At 50.1% G+C, this 18883-nt stretch overlaps 1 protein-coding gene across 1 annotated transcript in view; it reads right to left on the reverse strand.

The window, feature by feature from the left end:
• BORA (BORA aurora kinase A activator) overlaps positions 1 to 18883 on the reverse strand; it is a 338798-nt gene that overhangs the window by 214471 nt on the left and 105444 nt on the right. Inside the window, exon 5 of the mRNA XM_086934892.1 lies at positions 8295 to 8376. Within this exon, the coding sequence (XP_086791018.1) occupies positions 8295 to 8376 (82 nt within the window). The remainder of the gene's footprint in view (positions 1 to 8294; positions 8377 to 18883) is intronic.

Raw genomic sequence — 18883 nt, forward strand, 5'->3', positions numbered from 1 at the left:
GCTGGAGCAGGTTCGAGGCTGGGACAGGTCAGTCAGGCTAGGGCCAAGTCAGTTATCCTCCTCCTTGCAGCACAGCTTCTTCGGTCCTTCACCGCTCGTATCTGGTGAAGCAAGCCTCGGGGTTGCCCTTAAATACTACCTTTAGGGGCGTTACAGATTGGTACAGGTCGGTACTGTTGGAAAGTGGATTATTGGTAGGGGCAAATGTAAGTCTACCAATAGCAATAAGGCCACTAACACACAATAGGGCTTAACATAGGTCTTAGGAAATTATTCCCATGCTCAACCCTTGGTAGCTTGGCTGCAAGCAGGCAGGCAGGCTTAACTTCAAAGACAGGTATGTAAAGCATTTAAAAAGACAATTGAGTAAATGCATAATAAAAATCCAACACCAATTTATAAAAATAGGAAATATTTTATCTTCAAAATGTCACCAAAACGACAAAACTCCAATGTAGGGGACCGGAGATATGAATTTTCAAAGATTTGGCATTCTATAGCACATAGAAACCTGTAGCTCCATATTGGGCCATCTGGTCGCAGTGCACCAGGTCCAAGTCAAAGTTTCAGGCCGACCGCGAAGGAGCTACGAGTGGCTACACCTCGCGGTAGGTCCCGGTCAAAGTTTTACCTTTTGACTTGGAAACTTTTCTGGAGCTTTTTCTCGTAGGCTCCCTCGATGCTCTTCACTAGGCCGGATTCGGTGAGGGTCCGCCAACCTCCGATTTCTTCTGCTCCCCGTCAAACTCTGGAAAATGGACCCACTGCGCTTTCAGCTGGACGAACCTGAATGGCTTGGACGGCTCGCGGTTCAAGACCGGCGACTTGGCTGGCCAGGTTGGGTCGGTACCCTTAAGGAGCTTTTTTCCAAAGTTGCTCCAAAGTTCTCCCACGTTCTGGAACTTCTTCCTGAAGTTCCCCGAAGTGTCTCAAACTCACTCCAGGTGTCTAGAAGCTCCTAGAAGGTCCTTGAAAGTGGAGGACTTAAGTTCCCACAATTCTCTTGGTATAAACACTTTACAACTCCAGGTTGAGGATTCTGGATTGTGATGATCCAGATGAGCTCCGTTAACCTGTAGCTTGCAGGGAGTCCACTCTTTAGTCCTTTTAGAGCAAGGTAGTCCACAGGGCTGTAGTTCCAGATGGTGTAGTCTTCAGAGGGCAGGCCTTAGAAATTGCACATCACACTTCTCAGCATGGGGCGTCTTATTTCTTATGTTTCAAGCAGCAGATCTGAGAGGCTCTGCCCCTCTCAGATACTAATTCCAGGTTCTCTGGGTCAAGCATAAGGTCAATCCTGACCAATAGGGACAGGGTAACTACCAAAGGTAGGACCACATCCTGTAGAGTGTGGCATTATTTTGTCCCAGAGTGCATCAAATTTTTCAAATTCATAATGGCTGATTTTATAGCAGGGAGAGAAGAGCTGGTTAAACACACCCCTGGGATGGCTAATCTCCCCAGACCCTCCCCCCTTGCATTTGCTCATTCATTCCTTAAGCCTAGCTCTTGCTTGGGGTCATGAGTAGAGTTATAAATGGCCCTGAGCCCTTCTACTTTCCTTTGAAGACCATGGTTTAAGACTCCTCCCCTGCTCTGGCATTCCTATTTAACAGCACACTGCCCTCCCAGCAGAGCTGGTTAACCACGGGGGCTCTTTATCACCTCTTCAAAGCAGCCTGGCTAATCCACTTAACCCTGACCAATCAGGACAGGCCACTGGAAGGCGGAATCTGGACCTCCAAACAGTAAAGTCTTATAGCTTCTTGTTTGTACATTTTATGAGAAGTTCAACAATCTGATACTGTTCGATTTATCACTACCGTTCTGGGAAGTCTGAATGGCAGTTCTATCCTTATCCTATCAGGAATTATTAGTTAATAACGTCTTACTGTGTCAACCTAAGTGGCATGGGATTTGCAATGGGGAAAATGACTTGGGCCATTTTTCCAGCACCAGGGCTTATAAAAACATATTTTATAAGTACTCCGCTTATATCTACAGGACCCCCACCCCATGGAACAACTAGGGGAGACTTTAGGGGTTCTGAATCAGTAGAAATATTGCAGATCCTCCCTTCACAATGCTCTTAGCATCAAAGTCAAATGTGGGCAGAACTTTATCACAATGTGGGGAGTGAAATGTGAAATTTGACATAACCCAGGGCCTATAAAACTCATTTTATAAGGGTCCACCTTATAAATACCTTACCCCCCACCCATGGGACATCTAGGGGAGACCCAGGTTTTTTTTTAATATGCCACAAAATTGTAGGTTATCCATTTTAAGTGTCCCAAACACCAAAGTCGAGTTTGGGTACAATGTACTATTAAAAAGCAATCCTGCCACCCAAGGTTGCTTTTAACTTGACCTCTGGATACATGTAAGTGCAGAAAAGGCTGCTGGCCCCTAAACTGCCATGCTCCATTATATATTAGGGACTTCAAGGTAGTTTCAATCCCATTGCCCAATTATGTACTAGAGTCTGATGGGGTAGTCATGCGGAGAAGTGTGGCTCACTGGTTAGAGCAGGCAGACCCTGAAGCAGAGGTCAGACCCGGGACCAGGGTTCGATTCCCGACGCGGCAGGGTGTTGAGCTCAAATGTCCACTGACTCGATAATTCTCGCTTCGGTGCCTGACCTAATCATGGGTTCACACTCAGCAACTCTGGGCATTAAGCTTGCTTAATCTCCACAACGGCCCCCCCCGGCGGGATGCCTGGCTTTCACCTTGGGGATGCCCTGTAGGGGCTATCTCACAGGGAAAAACCAGGACGGGTTCCCAAGGCAAGCGCGGAGATACCCCTTCGGGGGTCGATTCTGGGGCTATATAAGAAATGTAATAATAATAATAATAATAATGCCAATCACAGGGGTACCCCGACCCATAATGTACCCTAGTAAATGAAGGTGTTTTCACCGGATTCCAAGTGTCTTTCAGCATAGCACTGGCCCTGGTTAGGCAGAGCCCAAGGTCAGTCAGTCAGTTACAGACCAGTATCAGTCAGCAAAAAGTTGGGGGGTGCTGAGGGCACAGGATGACTTTGCAACAGGGAGCAATGGGTCCCTTCCTTGCGTTGGGTACACCTCCTATTATGCCACTCTCCAGTGGGAGGGGGCATAAGCCTCACTCGGTTTGGCTGGGTTCCCTCATCTGTAAGATGGAGGAACAGAGTTGTGCTTCACCTCGCCTCCCCCATCTGAGGGGTGGGGTTGGCAAAGGTGGGCACACCTCTCCCCATAACTTGGTTTTCCCACCGATTCTCCCGACAAAAGTGAGGGGTTTGAACCGTTGCCGACTAGTTGCTGGGAGCGGCAAATGGATTGGGTAGCTCACAAAGGCGTCAGGCCTTTGAAGCTTCCTTTTCGTGGACCCTGCCCATCCTGGGGGGAGGAGGCATGGCACCTTGCCCCAGGATGTGCTTTGTTTAAGGTCCCAGAGAGCGTCAGGCTCCCGACCCAGGGGTTCAGAAACACATCTGGTGGGAGCAGCTGGTGATCAGCCACTTAGCCAGGATACTAGAGTTTATTCGTTTTTCAGGGAGCATTTATAAGATGCCCTCTCCGTGCATTTTTCACTAAATCCTATACAGGCATCAGTGTGGGCTTCATGTGCTGAGAAGTTGATACCAAACATCCCAGTTTATAGAAAAGCCATTATTGTGCTGTGGAGTTTGTAATAATAAACTCCAAGCACCATATACTTTTTATGGCATTACTGCACTTACAATGTCTAAGAATTGACATAGACCCTGTAGGGGTACAGGGCTTATGCACCTGTACCTTCACCACTGGCTTAGAGCATCCCCTATCAGGTCCGGTAAGAGAAACCAGATGCCAAAAGACACCCCTGCATCAGACATCCGCAACCTTGGGTGGCCTAACCGACAGTAACCCGGCATCCCAACTTACCTCGCTAAATGGTGGTTGCCTTCAGACGATAAAAGTTTCCGCGCCTGCAGTATTTGTTGCAACCGGAGAATTCCCATTGAAACCAACAGGGCACCTGATGCCAAAACAGCACCCTGCACCCTCTGTGGGTGCACCTTGAGCGCCAAATTGGACCCCCCCCCCCCCGCCACCCTTCGCCCAGAGCCTAAAACCAGGAGCTTTGCTCCCATAACCTTGTAAGAGAAAATTGGCCAGCAAGGGGTTTTGTTTTTCTAAGTTATTTACAGCACTGTTAGGACTTGACAAGATTTAATCACAGTACCTAAACATGAGTTGAATCAGTGGCTGTTGGATTTAATTCGAATGAAATAGAAATCCTAAGATGTTACCACACTAACATCCGGTTTTGGCAAAAGTGCTCAATGAAACAAGAAACCAGGGTATATTGTCAAAAAGTTATTATTAAACTTCAAGGCAAAGTATATAAATTTCTGTACAAAAACAATGAACAATCATAAAAATAGGGTGCATACATGGATATAATGTGGATATTCAAGGTCTTGGTTGCTTTTCCTTGGACATATCCAGATTTAAGTCCAGACTGCTACGTCACAGTAGTTGGTTGGTTATAACTCAAAGTCAGAAGAAAATCAAAAGATGACTTGAGACAAACTAGGCAGAATTGGACTGAACAGGTCGACGTTTCGGTCTTATTATGATTACTCCTAAGACCATCATCAGGACTACAAAGTGGTATATACAATTGATGACCCTTTTTTATAAGAAAAGACGGTGTCAATGAAGAGATCTTGGTGGCACCGGTACTTGAAAATAGTGGCAATGAGGCACAGAGTTGAATCAATAGCACCAAGTGTACACTTGCAACGAGTTAAACGAAGCAGTGGATGGGATTTAACAGTCAGTCCACTTATAGTTGAAGATCAGCTGTAACAGATTTGAAGTTAAACAGAAGTCTGTGTCCGAACGTCCGTGGGGTACGATCAAAAGCGATGCTTGCTGGCCAATTTTCTCTTGCAAATCTTGCCCAAGCCCGCAAGGTTATATTGGGTTGCTCACCTTTTTGTAAAATCCCATAACCTTGTGGCATGCTTGAGAGCAGCCACCAACCGGAGGCCTCCTATCCCCCATTGGATAACATTGGGCCGCGGCACTCTGCACCGAGCCGCCCTAGTGCCGCTGAGGATGCTTTGAGAGTGCATCCTCAACCCTGGGGGAACCCTGGTTCTAACCCCTGAAACACCAACAACCAAGTACTTAACTATAAAATAATAACTTCAAAACGGTTATGCTTAGAATTTTTTTTTAATCTGGGGTTTGTTTGTATGAAACCTTAAGAAACTGTATATATACAAAAACAGACTTACTTACCTTTTGTCTGGGAAACGTCCCAGTGTGATATCTAGGCATATCACAGTGAGTAGAAAAAGTAACTTAAAAAAGGTAATCTGAATAGTAATTTGGAAAAGTAATCTGAAAAGTAATTCAAACTGTTTCGTAAATGAAGGACTTCGCAGTAACCGATCCAATTGCATTCAAACTTTCTCACTGCATAATTCTTACAAAGTAATATTATAAGTACATGTGCCAGGCTTCGTTCTAGAAAACAAAATATAACAAACCATGTTATACAAACCATTGGTCTGAGATCAGTCTGAGTGTGTGATATAATGTCTTGCTCAGTCTGCACAATAAATGCTTAACACTACCCTCTGATAAAGTCTTACTGCTCGCCCATACTACCACAGATTCAGAGTAAGGTATTATCCATTTTAGCCTCTGCCTACCTTTGGGGATCCACTGGACTGTTTATATTATACCAAAGTAAGGTATCGTGTGCACAGAGCCAGCTTCCTACAAGGTAATTTGGCAGAAATCCCTACTATTCCCCAGGAGAGTGAATTGCTGCCTACCAGAGGTCCTGGGAGAGCTGAGGTGGGAACCTCTCTGCCTAACCTATTTGGGGGTAAACAATTTCTATGACCAGAAGGCTCTGGTAGACGGGAATGTGGGACAAGTGGTTAGATCGCCAAGATAGAACTCAGATATCTGGCGGATGGTCCAGCTGTCAGTGGCATGAAGGGTGGCCTTACTTAAGATTATCATCCTCCCCCAGTCGATTGCATTTCTTTATAGTACGGTTGCCCAGGGCAATATTCAGAGAATTAGAATCCCCGATGATGGCATTCCTGAGGTATCAGGCCAAAGGAGAGTGGCACTTTAACTACAGCGCCCATGGTGACGGTGGACTGGCAGTGATTGAGTTTGAAGCCTACTATCTAGCATCTCAACTCCAATGATACATGCAGTGGTTGATGGGTAGACCGTTCCCGGATCATGCATTGAGGCGATTTGTCCCGGAGCTTTATAGATTGACGGGGTACTACTAAGAACGCCCAGAAATGTAGTCATGCGTCGCTGCTGAAACCATTGCTTACAAAAAGCACATAAATAAATCCCATACTCCCCTGACCTGCTCATCACAATGCTGAAAGTGCTTTCCCATGGAGGTAGCTGGGAGGGAATAGCCGAATGATCAGCAGCAGTAGCAACGAAAGTGGGGTACTAGTTCCATACTTGCAAGCTCCTTCCATTTGAAGGCTTCTGATCTGAGTTCAATTTTCCAAACAGAGCAGTAGCAGCATTTCGTAACCATTAGAAAACTGGTATGGCAGAGCAACAACCCCACAAAACCTGTCAATATGTTCCACTGTCGGCAAGCCCATTTAAAGCAGTCACATGCTTATATAGGGCAATATAGGGGAGGGCATACTCTGGCCCCAAAAACCCTGAAGACTCTGTAGGAGGGGGATTTGGGGGGATCTCCCATACCCAAAAAAGACTGGGTGAACATACCAGAAAGAGTACAAAGGTATCCACAAATGCCAGATTGAAATGGATTAATTACTAAATCCTTCATAGTGCACACCGTACACCAGGACATACTAACAAATACTACCATGATGTAGCTGCGGCATGCCTGAGAGGGGAGAGGGGGGGGGTGTCAGGCGGGGTGGGTGATCGGTGGGGAAGATAAGCTGCGCTTAAGCACAGGATATGGGACTGCCCTCAGTTGGCGGCTTACTGGGAGGAGGTCACAACAATAGCAGCATACACCATCTCCAGAGGGGTTCTCTGTTCAAATCGCCACTGCATATTGAGCTGGTTTCCACATACCTCCACAACACAGGTCACAGGGAGATTCCAGGACCTAGCAGTGGCAAAGAGAAATCTCAAGACACTGGAAGGCCCCGGGAGACCTCAAATTGCTATACATCGAATGGAGCAAGAGGTAGGATGGATACGAGCGGGGAACTACTACTTCGAGGCCAAGAGGGAACTACACTGTGGATGTGGCACAAGTCTGGAGGCACTGGTAGACTGCCTACAAGCGCTAGAACCGTAGTTGCATGCACGGTCAATGGGAGGTGGGGACAGGAGGAATCTTCTGCACCAAACCCCTCACTGCACTGAGAATGTATGTAAAGGCTGTTCGCTAAGTATCCTAGACCCCAAGGTATCCAGACACCCGAGGGGTCTATTATACCATGTAGATGAAAGACTAGCGAATCATAATCACGAAAGACTTCTTTCTTACATTGTGGGAGCGAATCATGGATGGGTGAGGCGCTTGCATGAGTAATTGTGACATGCTGCATTCAATAAAATATGTAAAAAAAAATCAAATAAAAAACAGAGGATCTACTTTTAATTGCCCTAGACGTATCAGTCTTGAAGAAGGGAGGATGTAAAAATCATAGTTGGAATTAATGTTACAATACTTTCGTGCAACATTTTTCCTGACATCAAAACATTCTGATTTGTTTCTCGAACATTTGTAGAATTGGTGACTGTGTAGTCTACCTGATCTCAGTCATGGGCACAGTCAAGATAATGTGGTCTTTGATTAAAGAGCATTTTTCCTGTTCGTATTATTGAAACAAATTCAACAAACAGCCTAGAATTACTTTCCCTATTCCCCTACTATTTTACAAATGAACTTGCGCACTAAAACACTAAAGTGAAAAAAAAATATTCAGCACACGTTTTTTGTAAATTTAAAACCATGCAGTTAAACCACCTTGTAAAATGTCAGTCTTTTAAATTAGGAATGCCACAGCTTAAGTTTATTTGGCCCAATTGAGGTATCAACGAACCATAAACCAATATTTATTGGTGTCACACAATCACTTCAGAGCCCGGGAAAACACGCGAGTGGCACAGGGAAATGAATGGAAACCACAGTGGATTATAGTATAGTGGAGTGGAAAGAAAGTAGTCAGCAGTGTTGAGCAACTAGATATGAACTATGAATCTGTACATGAACATATCAACGAAAATCATTTTAGACCATATCTCCTAGAACTACGATTGAAAAACTTACATTTAGTTGAGTCGAAGTGTGAAACTTGTTTCCCTTCGTGCCGAGTCCAAGGAGAGGGAACTATAAGGCTTTTCGTAAAAAACTAAAAACGCAAAGGGCATAGATCAGCCATCATTAAACATGGAGACATGATAAAAATGTTTAAAACAGATTAAAGACAATACGAGTCTCTTGTAAGTGCAATGGTCAGTCTCCAAATAGAACATGGACACTTTCCAATATTTACATAAAGGTTTTTGAATGGTCACCATTGTGTCCTATCGTATACAGAGGGAAGATTTAGAAAGGGAAATATCAGGGAATTATCAGGATTAAGTATACTGATGTGACAGGGGACGTGTGCTAGTGTCAATGTGGACCTGTGAACAATGAGAATAGAACTTTATAAAGCGACATATTGCATAATACCAGAACAATATCCTTCAAAACTTTTTAAAGCACTTTTCCTGAACTGGAAACAGCTAAGACTTTAATAGCTAGACTGAACACTTAACTACAACTGGTTTGGAGGGAGTACAAGCAGTTTCCCATATAGAATGGGGTAGGACAGTCATTATTAGGCATTTAGGAGTGTTGGCCAAAGTTATTGAATAACTGAAATACTTTGAGGATCTCAGAATACTGCACACAGTAAAAAGGTTTTAGTTTCTGCTCTTTGCAAGAATGCAAGTAGTTTGAACCTTAAGAATCCTAAATGTTTCCATAACCTTTTTACCTGTGTGCACTGTGAGGTTACTCATCACAGTTCACCTTTTACGCGAGGTTCTCTGGAGTTTACAACCTGTGTTATTTAGCAATAATAACATTTGACATATTAAGGTTTCCTCATGGCTAGGCATGTTTTTTTTCTTCACACAAGCCACCACTTTTCTCCATGGAGGCACTTTAAGTCCAATAGGTGACATATGTTTGATGGGTATACAAGAGCAGCAGAAAGTGAAAGCCACATTACCTATTTTGCCTCTACAAAAGAAGGCTTCTAATGCTACGCTTCTTTTCTTAATTCACACCACTAAAAGGTATTAAGCACTGTTTCGGATTTATCCAAATGGATAATAAAATTCCCATCCTATGCTCACTTTTTAGTGAATATAAAATAAGAAAGCAGAAAGGAAAAATGCATGAGTTTTTTCAGTTATCTAGTACAGCCAGCAGATCTCTACAAAGCATAAAGCACAAGTTACTTACCTTCGGTAACGATATATCTGTAAGAAACAGTAGTTTGTGTTAGATTCCTTACCATAGAATATCCCCAGGCGACAGGCTGGATCCGGAAAGTTTTGCATAGCAGTACCCCTGCGCGTCGGTAGGCGTCGTCTGCGGGTCCGCGTCCTTCGTCGGCATTAAGTCTGAGTACTTAGACGCCGCCCTCGCGCGCAGACGTCAGTTCTAATACATAGCTTTTCCGCGCCAGGAAGGCAGAGCCATGATAAAAACGGACACTGGTGCCATGGAACTAGGGCCCTCAAAGGGAAGAACCTTAACCCTAGATATCGGTTCGCAGAACGGGTAGGATGGGTGGGGCAGTAAGGAATCTAACACCAACTACTGTTTCTTACAGATATATCGTTACCAAAAGGTAAGTAACTTGTGCATCTGAAAGAAACAATAGACCGCAGCTCCACTTGCGACGAAAGCGTCTCTGAGCGAGTGCCGCCTTGGAAATTCCAACGCGCAGAACTGATGACATTGCGCGTTCTCTTCGGTGGCGAATAGATCGACCAAGGCTCTCCCCATCGCTGAAAGAGACATTGCGCCAAGTCAGAGTTCAGACGCCATTCGTGATCCATCATGCACCAGCAGCTGAGTTTGTCCGCCCTGGCGTTCAGAGAACCTGCCAGGTGTTGAACCACCAGGGCGACGCCCTGGTGTTCCAGCCATTGCCAGAGGCGCAGAGCCTACTGACAAAGGGTCTACAACCCCACCCCACCCTGTTTGTTACAGTACCACATGGCGGTGGTGTTGTCCGTGAACACTTGCACTACACTTCCCCGGACAGAGGGAAGGAATGCCTTCAGTGCAAGTCGTATCGCCCACAGCTCCAGAAGGTTGATAAGGAGCCGGGACTCCGCTGGAGACCAGAGGCCTCTGATCTCCGCCTCTCCCATGTGGCCCCCTAGCCCAGGAGGGACGCATCCGTCACTACTACATGCTCCGGTTGGGGTAGGGAGAGGGATCTGCCGTTGACCCAATCGCGGTCCGTGAGCCACCACTGCAACTGTCTTGCAGTGCCCTCCGAGATGATGACGTGGTCGGACAGGTTGCCTGGATGCTTGGCCCACTGAAAATTCAGGTCCCACTGCAGAGCCCGCATCCACCACCTGGCGTGATGCACCAGAAGGATACAGGAGGCCATCAGCCTCAGAAGCTGCAGCGTCAACCTGACCGAGACTCTGGATAAAGGCCGAAAGATCGGAATCAGAGCCAGAATATCCCGAACCCGCTGTTTGGGAGGATAAACCCGAAACTGTGCAGAGTCCAGAACCCCTCCGATGCAGAGGAGCTTCTGAGAGAGACAGAGGTGTGACTTCGGCACATTGATGGAGAACCCCAGCAGGTCCAAGAGGTCGGCCGTAGTCAGGAGGTGGCTGACGACTGTCTGGGGCGAGCCCGCCTTCAACAACCAGTCGTCGAGATAGGGGGAAGACTGACACCCCTAATCTACACAGATGGGCACCCGAGGGGCGCTGGTAAGGCCGAAGGGGAGCACGGTAAACTGAAAGTGCTCGCAGCCTACCGTGAACCGCAGGTAACGCCGGTGGACCGGCAGGACAGGGATGTGAAAATATGCATCCTGCAAGTCCAACGCTACCATCCAGTCTTCTGGGTCTAGGGCAGCTAAGACCTGAGCCAAAGTCAGCATCTTGAACTTCTTCTTCCGGAGGAAGCCGTTTACGTTCCGCAGGTCCAAGTTAGGGCGTAGGCCCCCTTTGCCCTTCTTGGGAACCAGAAAGTAGTGAGTGTAACGACTGCACCCTACTTCTGGCCCAGAAACGCACTTGATGGCCCCCTTGGCCAAGAGGGCTGTAACTTCCTCTTGCAGAAGTTGCAAGTGATCCCCCGACACGCGGTGGTACTGCGGTGGCATGGTTGGAGGGGTCGCCTCTAAGGGGAGGGAGTAGCCCCTTCAGACGATTTGAGGCGCCCACCTGTCCGCTGTGATGGAGCCCCAGTGGAGGAGGTGATGGCGAACCCTGCCCCCCACTGGAGTCAAATGGGCCTGAAAGCTCTGAGGCGGACCACTGACTCATTGTCAGGGAAATTGCTCTCCCACCCTCGCAGCTCCACCATTAAGTGAGGTGCCCCTGCACTCTTGAGTGTTGGTGATCGAGGCCCTCCTCCACCTGCAGGTTTCCCTGCGCCTCATCCCTGGTGGTCCAGTGGACCTCTGTCTTTCTTTCTTTCTGCTCCTTCACTCGTTTTTCTCCCCTTTCTATCTTTCACCTTTCTGCACCTCTGCTCTTTTGTGCCTTATTTCTGCCCATTTTCCCTTTCTCTCCCTCGGCTCTTTCACTCGTTTTCAATCGTTTTTCTCCCCTTTCCATCTTTCACCTTTCTGCACCTCTGCTCTTTTTTGCCTTATTTCTGCCCATTTTCCTTTTCTCTCCCTCTGCTCCTTCACTCGTTTTTCTACCCTTTCTATCTTTCACCTTTCTGCTCTTTTCTGCATCTCTGCTCTTTTGTGCCTTATTTCTGCTTATTTTTCCTTTTTTCTTTATCCCTTCTTTCCTCCCTTTACCTTTCCCCGCCGCTGCTGCCCCCGTGGCCCCTCCCCCCCAGCGCGACCGGCCCAATCCACCTCCCCTCCCCCGCCTCCCAGCTGTTCAGCCCTCCTGACCCCTACTTAATGGCGGCCACTGCGGGGACAGGCGAGCAAGACCACTGACTCATTTTCAGGGAAATTGCTCTCCCACCCTCGCACCTCCACCATTAAGTGAGGTGCCCCTGCCCCTGCACTCGAGTGTTGGTGATAGAGGCCCTCCTCCACCCGCAGGTTTCCCTGCGCCTCATCCCTGGTGGTCCAGTGGACCTCTGTCTCCTTTCTTTCTTTCTGCTCCTTCACTCGTTTTTCTCCCCTTTCTATCTTTCACCTTTCTGCACCTCTGCTCTTTTGTGCCTTATTTCTGCCCATTTTCCCTTTCTCTCCCTCTGCTCCTTCACTCGATTTCATTCGTTTTTCTACCCTTTCTATCCTTCACCTTTCTGCTCTTTTCTGCATCTCTGCTCTTTTGTGCCTTATTTCTGCTTATGTTCCCTTTTTTCTTTATCCCTTCTTTCCTCCCTTTACCTTTCCCCCCCGCTGCTGCCCCCGCGGCACCCCCCCCCCCCACCCCCAGCGCAACCGGCTCAATCCAGCTCCCCTCCCCCAGCTGTCCAGCCCTCCCCGACCCCTACTTAATGGCGGCCGCAGGCGAGCCGCTGGTGCACCGAAGGTGCGTCAAAGGCAAGCATGTCTGCGCCCGTCTGCGACCCGTCCGCGACCAGCGCCAGGAACCCTGGACCTCCGCCCCGCCAATGCTACGACCCAGCAGCACTCCACGCACTCAGCCCAGGCTGCTGCAACAACTGCAAGCTAGCATCACCAGCCGACACCCATGGACCCTTCGGCTGTCACCGCTGCCGGCACACCTGCAGCACCGCCAAGAACACGGATCCAGCACAACCCGTCCACAAGAACACAACCGAACCGAAGACCCTGCAATGCATCCTCCTCAACGTCCGATCCCTCCACAAACACGCCACAGAAATCTGGGACCTCCTCGACAGCACCAGCCCAGATGTAGCATTCTTCACCGAAACCTGGACCAACACCACCTCGGGACCGGACATCGCCATCCCCCAAGGATACAAGATCTCCAGGAAGGACCGCCCTACCCACCCAGGAGGAGGAATCGCCATCGTCCACAAATCCAGCCTCCGCCTGAGCACACTCCCCGACGAGTCCACAAAACTGATGGAACACCTTCACTTCAAGATACTGGCCAGCCCCACCGCCGCCCTCATCTACCGACCCCCTGGACCCCGCGGACTCTTCGCCAACTCCATCACGGACACGATCTCCCCGCAGGCCATCGCATCCACCAACTACACCCTGCTGGGAGACCTCAACTTCCACCTCGAGAATCAACTGGACCCCAACACCACATGCCTCCTGGACAACCTCCACAACATTAGACTCCGCCAGATCGTGACCGAGCCCACGCACTCGGCAGGACACACCCTTGACGCCCTCTTCACTACAGGAAAATCCATCACCTTCAGCCACACCACCGAACTCCCATGGACCGACCATCGTTGCGTCCACTTCACCTTCAGAACACCCACCATCCACAGACACCAGCACCTGCTTCCACAAAGAAACTGGACCAAAATCACCGATGACCAGCTCACCTCCTCACTCAACTCCACCCCAACCATCGCAGAAAACGACGACCCCAACACCGCAGCCCGAACCCTGCATAGATGGATCTCGGACAACACCAACACCATAGCCCCCCTCAAGAAAAACAACAATACCCGTGCCAAGAAAGCCAGATGGTTTACCACTGAACTTCGAGAGTCTAGGCGCACGTGCCGCCGCCTCGAAAAGACCTGGAGAAACACCAAATCCACAGAAGCCCACAACAACTTCAGAGCCGCCACCAACGCCCACCATCAACTCAGAGAAACGAGGAAAACAGCGATTGAAGACAGAATCTCCACCCACGCACACAACAGCAAGTAACTCTTCAGCATCATCAAGGAGTTCGCCAAACCCACCAGCGATTCTACCGACATCCCTCCCTCACAAGACCTCTGCGACAAACTAAGCATCTTTTTCAACCACAAAATCAATAGCATCTACGACAACTTCGACGAAAACAACCAACACACTGAACCCTCACCAACCACCCCTGACACCCGGAAACCAGCGATTGAGGACTGGACAGCCCTCACCACCGAAGACACACTGAAGACAATGAAGTCAATCCACTCAGGGGCCCCCACGGACCCCTGCCCCACCACATCTTCAACAGAGCCGCCAACACCATCGCACCCATGCTCTGCCACACCATCAACCGCTCCCTGGCGACCGCCTCGTTCCCAGACGACTGGAAACACGCGGAGGTCAACCCCCTCCTGAAGAAACCCTCAGCGGACCTCACCGACCTCAAAAACTACAGACCCATCTCCCTGCTCCCGTTCCCAGCGAAAGCCATCAACAGCCAACTCGCCACATTCATTGAAGAACAACATCCTCGACTCCTCCCAATCCGGCTTCAGAAAAAAAAACACAGTATGGAAACCGCCCTCCGCCGCAACTGACGACATCCGCACCTAACTGGACAAAGGAGAAACAGTAGCCCTCATCCTCCTCGACCTATCAGCGGCGTTCGACACAGTCTCTCATCGCACCCTAATACGCAGACTCTACGATGCAGGAATCCAGGACAAGGCCCTCGACTGGATCTGCTCCTTCCTCTCCGGCAGGACGCAGCGGGTCAGACTCCCCCCTTTCCTCTCGGACCCCACACCTACCACCTGCGGAGTCCCCCAGGGCTCCTCCCTCAGCCAGACGCTCTTCAACATCTACATGGCTCCACTTGCCCCCATCGTCAGAACCTACGGACTCAACATCGTGTCATACGTAGACACCCAGCTCATCCTCTCCCTATCCAACGAGCCCAACACCGTTAGACGCAACTTTCGAGAAGGCATGGAAGCCGTCGCCAAATGGATGAAAAACAGCTTGCTACAACTAAACACCAACAAAACAGAAGTACTCATCATGGGCCCAAACCCCGACGCCTGGAGCAACACCTGGTGGCCCGCCGTCCTCGGAAACCCGCCAACCCCCACAGACCACGCACGCAATCTGGGAATCATCCTGGACTCCGAGCTCAAAATGAACCGCCAGATCAACTCGGTCTCATCTTCCTGCATCCACACCCTCCGCCTCCTTCGTAAGACCTTCAAATGGATCCCCCTCAAACACCGAAAGACAGTCACTCACGCCCTGGTCACCAGCAGACTCGACTACGGCAACGCACTACGCCGGAATAAACAAAAACCTCATCCGCAAGCTACAGAACATCCAGAACGCCGCCGCAAGACTGGTCCTCAACCTGCCAAAACACTGCCACATCTCCCAGCACATGGCAACACTCCACTGGCTCCCTGTCGAGGCGAGAATCACCTTTAAGATGCTCACCCACGCACACCAGGCCCTCCACGGCACTGGACCAGCATACCTGAACAGCCGACTCAAATTTCACGCACCCCAAAGGACCCTACGATCAGCCCAGCTTTCCTACGCCGTGGTCCCTCGCACCAGAAAGACCAGATCGGGAGGCCGCTCCTTCTCCTTCCTAGCGGCCAAAGCATGGAACGCCCTTCCGCTCCACCTCAGACAGACAACATCGCTCCCCATCTTCACAAGAAACCTCAAAACCTGGCTCTTCGACAGACCCCCCTCCTTGATTGAATGGAACCTGCACCCCCCCGCCCCCCACACACCCCTAGCGCCTTGAGACCCTTACGGGTGAGTAGTCGCGCTTTAACAAACTCCTGATTGATTGATGTGGACTGGCCTCGCCGCTGTCCCCTGGCACCGCCACAGCGGTTACCATGTCCGCCGCCGAGCTGGATGTTAGTCTGCGGTCCTTGGCCACGAAAGGAGCAAAAGGCAGAAGTCTGCTGGCGTTGGCCCGACAGGCCCAAGGACTTGGCCGTAGCCCTGGAGACCTTGAAACGCAGGCACGGTCTGCCTTGTCGCCAAAGAGGGGACGGCCATCAAACAGCATGTCCATGAGGGAATTCTGGACATCAGCCGAAAAGTTGGCGGACCTCAGCCAGGAATGGCGGCGAACCGCCACCGTCGTGGAAATCGCCCTGCCCAGCAAGTCCGTGGTATCCAGCCCACATCGGATAGACCACCATGCTGCATCCCACCCTTTCGCAAGAGCTTGAGCGAGTTTGACCCAGGCCTCCTTCGGGCAAGCTGGCAACACGTCCGCGACGGTGTTCCACAGTGAATGAGTAGAACGGCCCAAAAGGCAAGCGGTGTTGACCGACCACAACCCCAAACTAAGTGAGAAGAGCTTCTTACTGAACTGCTCATACCTTTTGGATTCCCGATCAGGTGGTGCAGTCGGGAATGCGGTTTGGGAGTGAGAGGCCTGGATAACCAGGCTCTCGGGGTGGGGTGGGTGGACAGGAAGCTAGGGTGGACAGGAAGCTAGGGTCGCCCGGGGCCGGGCGGTGGCGCCTGGCCACGTTTCAATCGACAGGGGGACCTGTAGCGGGCCTGGACCAGGTACCCAACAGAACGTCAGTAAGGGCCTCATTAAACGGCAGTAGAGGTTCCGAAGAGCTTGCCTGCGGTTTAAGGACCTCGGTGAGGAGGTTAGATCTCACGGCTGCGACAGGGAGCTCAAGACCCAAGGCTTGACCGCCCTAGTCAGCACCACGCTGTAAGCAGCCCCCTCCTCCGTAGCCACGGTAGGAGGGGAGACAAAGCCAGTGTTGTCCGAAGTGGCCAAACCACTGGCCTTCCCTAGATCCACTGCCCAGTCCTGAAACGACTTGCACTCTCGTGCCAGAGGGTACTCAGACCCCTCCCAGTCCGCCTCCCATCTCCTGATAGTCTGGTTCAAAGGATGGGGCCAGATAATAGAAGAATTGCTCTTCTCTGTGTTGTGTGCGGCGTCTAGCGACGCCAGTCCGACGCCGGATCTGGACGGAGGGGGGGGACCGGGGACGACATCGTCCTGGGACAGGAAGAGCGATGTCTCTTCGAATTCTTGTGCCTCTTACCTGAGGACATGGAGCCCGACAAATGGTGTCGACTCGCAGAGCTTCGATGACTGTGGCCCCGTGACCGGTCCTTCGACCTCCTCCACCTGGACCGTGAAAGGCGCAGGGCCGACTGCCGGAGCTCGAGGCGCTTACGGAACCGCTCCCGCCTAGCCTTTGACGTCAAGGTCCGGCAGTCAGGGCAAGACTTGTCATCATGGTCAGTCCCAAGGCAATACAAGTAACGGCGGTGGGGGTCTGTAACAGACATCAATCGGTTGCAAGCGGCACAGGGCTTGAACCCGGGCATCCATACTGGCACTGAGTCTTTACGACTCGAAACAGGATCAAAAAAAGATAGAAAAAGTTAGTCAAAAAGTGACTGAGGAGTACTGCTTTTTCCAGATCTGTGCTTGCTGGCGCGGAAAATAAGAAATGCGTTACTTACCTGTAACAGCAGTTATCCAGTATTGGTGTCTTTCATAGATTCACATGCCTGAATCATTCCCCGTCGCCGAGACGGGAGCCTCCGGTACATAAAAAAGTAATGTCCTAAGGACATACATAGAGAATATAGGCCGAAGGGCCTCCCCTTTGGGGCCTTTCCACGTCCTTATGTAAAAAGGACCGAACTCTCATCGTTAGCCAATCAGCTCCGACCTCCCTCTAGAACCTTCCCGGGAGGAGCCTCAGTCCCTCAGATTTTCGTACGCACCCAGATAGGGTGTCGCAATGTAGACATAGAGGTACGCGAGTCCTTACCGGGGAGGCGGGAGGGGTGCATGTGAATCTATGAAAGACACCAATACTGGATAACTGCTGTTACAGGTAAGTAACGCATTTCTTATCCAGTATTTGGGTGTCTTTCATAGATTCACATGCCTGAATCAGAGTAGTTAGCAGTTATACATGCATAGTGGTAAAGCACATTCCCACAACCAGCAGGCCTGCATAAATCACAGACAATGTGAGAGAAACATGGTAATATACAGTCATGCATATAGCAGAGATAAACAAAGACCATGAAGAATGTGCATACCTGGATGGCGGGACGAGGTAAGGCTCACCTTATTGGAAGAGATGGCGCAGCACCGCTTGTCCCACTGCAGCGTCCTTCTGCAGTTCGATGTCCAGGCAGTAGTGCCTGGAAAAGGTGTGCGGGGACTTCCAGGTCGCCGCTCGGCAGATGTCCAGGATCGTCACTCCAGCGAAGAGCGCCGCTGACGTTGACATCGCTCTGGTAGAGTGGGCAGCCACTCGGTCCGTCAAAGGCCGTCCGGCCTGATCATGGCAGAAAGCAATCGCTGAAGAAATCCAGCGGGAGATGCTCTGTTTCGTCAAGGGCAACCCCATGCGCGGGTTGCTGTAGGCTACAAAGAGTTGAGAAGACTTCCTGACGTCTTTGGTCCTGTCCAAGTAGAATTTGAGACACCGTTTAAGGTCCAAGGAATGCAGCGCCCTTTCCGCTGCTGTGGAAGGGTCCGCAAAGAACGACTTGAGGACAATTGGTTCGTTCAGATGAAAGTCCGACGGCACCTTAGGAATGAATTTAGGGTTGGGCCTGAGTACCACTCGGTCGTGCCTGAATTGGAGATACGGTTCCTGAATAGACAGCGCCTGAAGTTCGCTGACCCGTCTGGCTGACGTCAGGGCTAGCAGGAGTGCCGTTTTCCAGGAAAGATGTTTGAGTGAGGCCCGGTGTATGGGCTCGAATGGGTGTTTCATGAGTTGGTTGAGCACCAAGTTCAACTGCCAGGTTGGAGGGACTTTCCGAGGCCTCGGAAAAGATCTGTAGAGCCCTTTCAGAAATTGCT

The sequence above is a fragment of the Lissotriton vulgaris genome, chromosome 8 (assembly GCF_964263255.1).
Source record: "Lissotriton vulgaris chromosome 8, aLisVul1.2, whole genome shotgun sequence".
NCBI lineage: Eukaryota > Metazoa > Chordata > Amphibia > Caudata > Salamandridae > Lissotriton > Lissotriton vulgaris.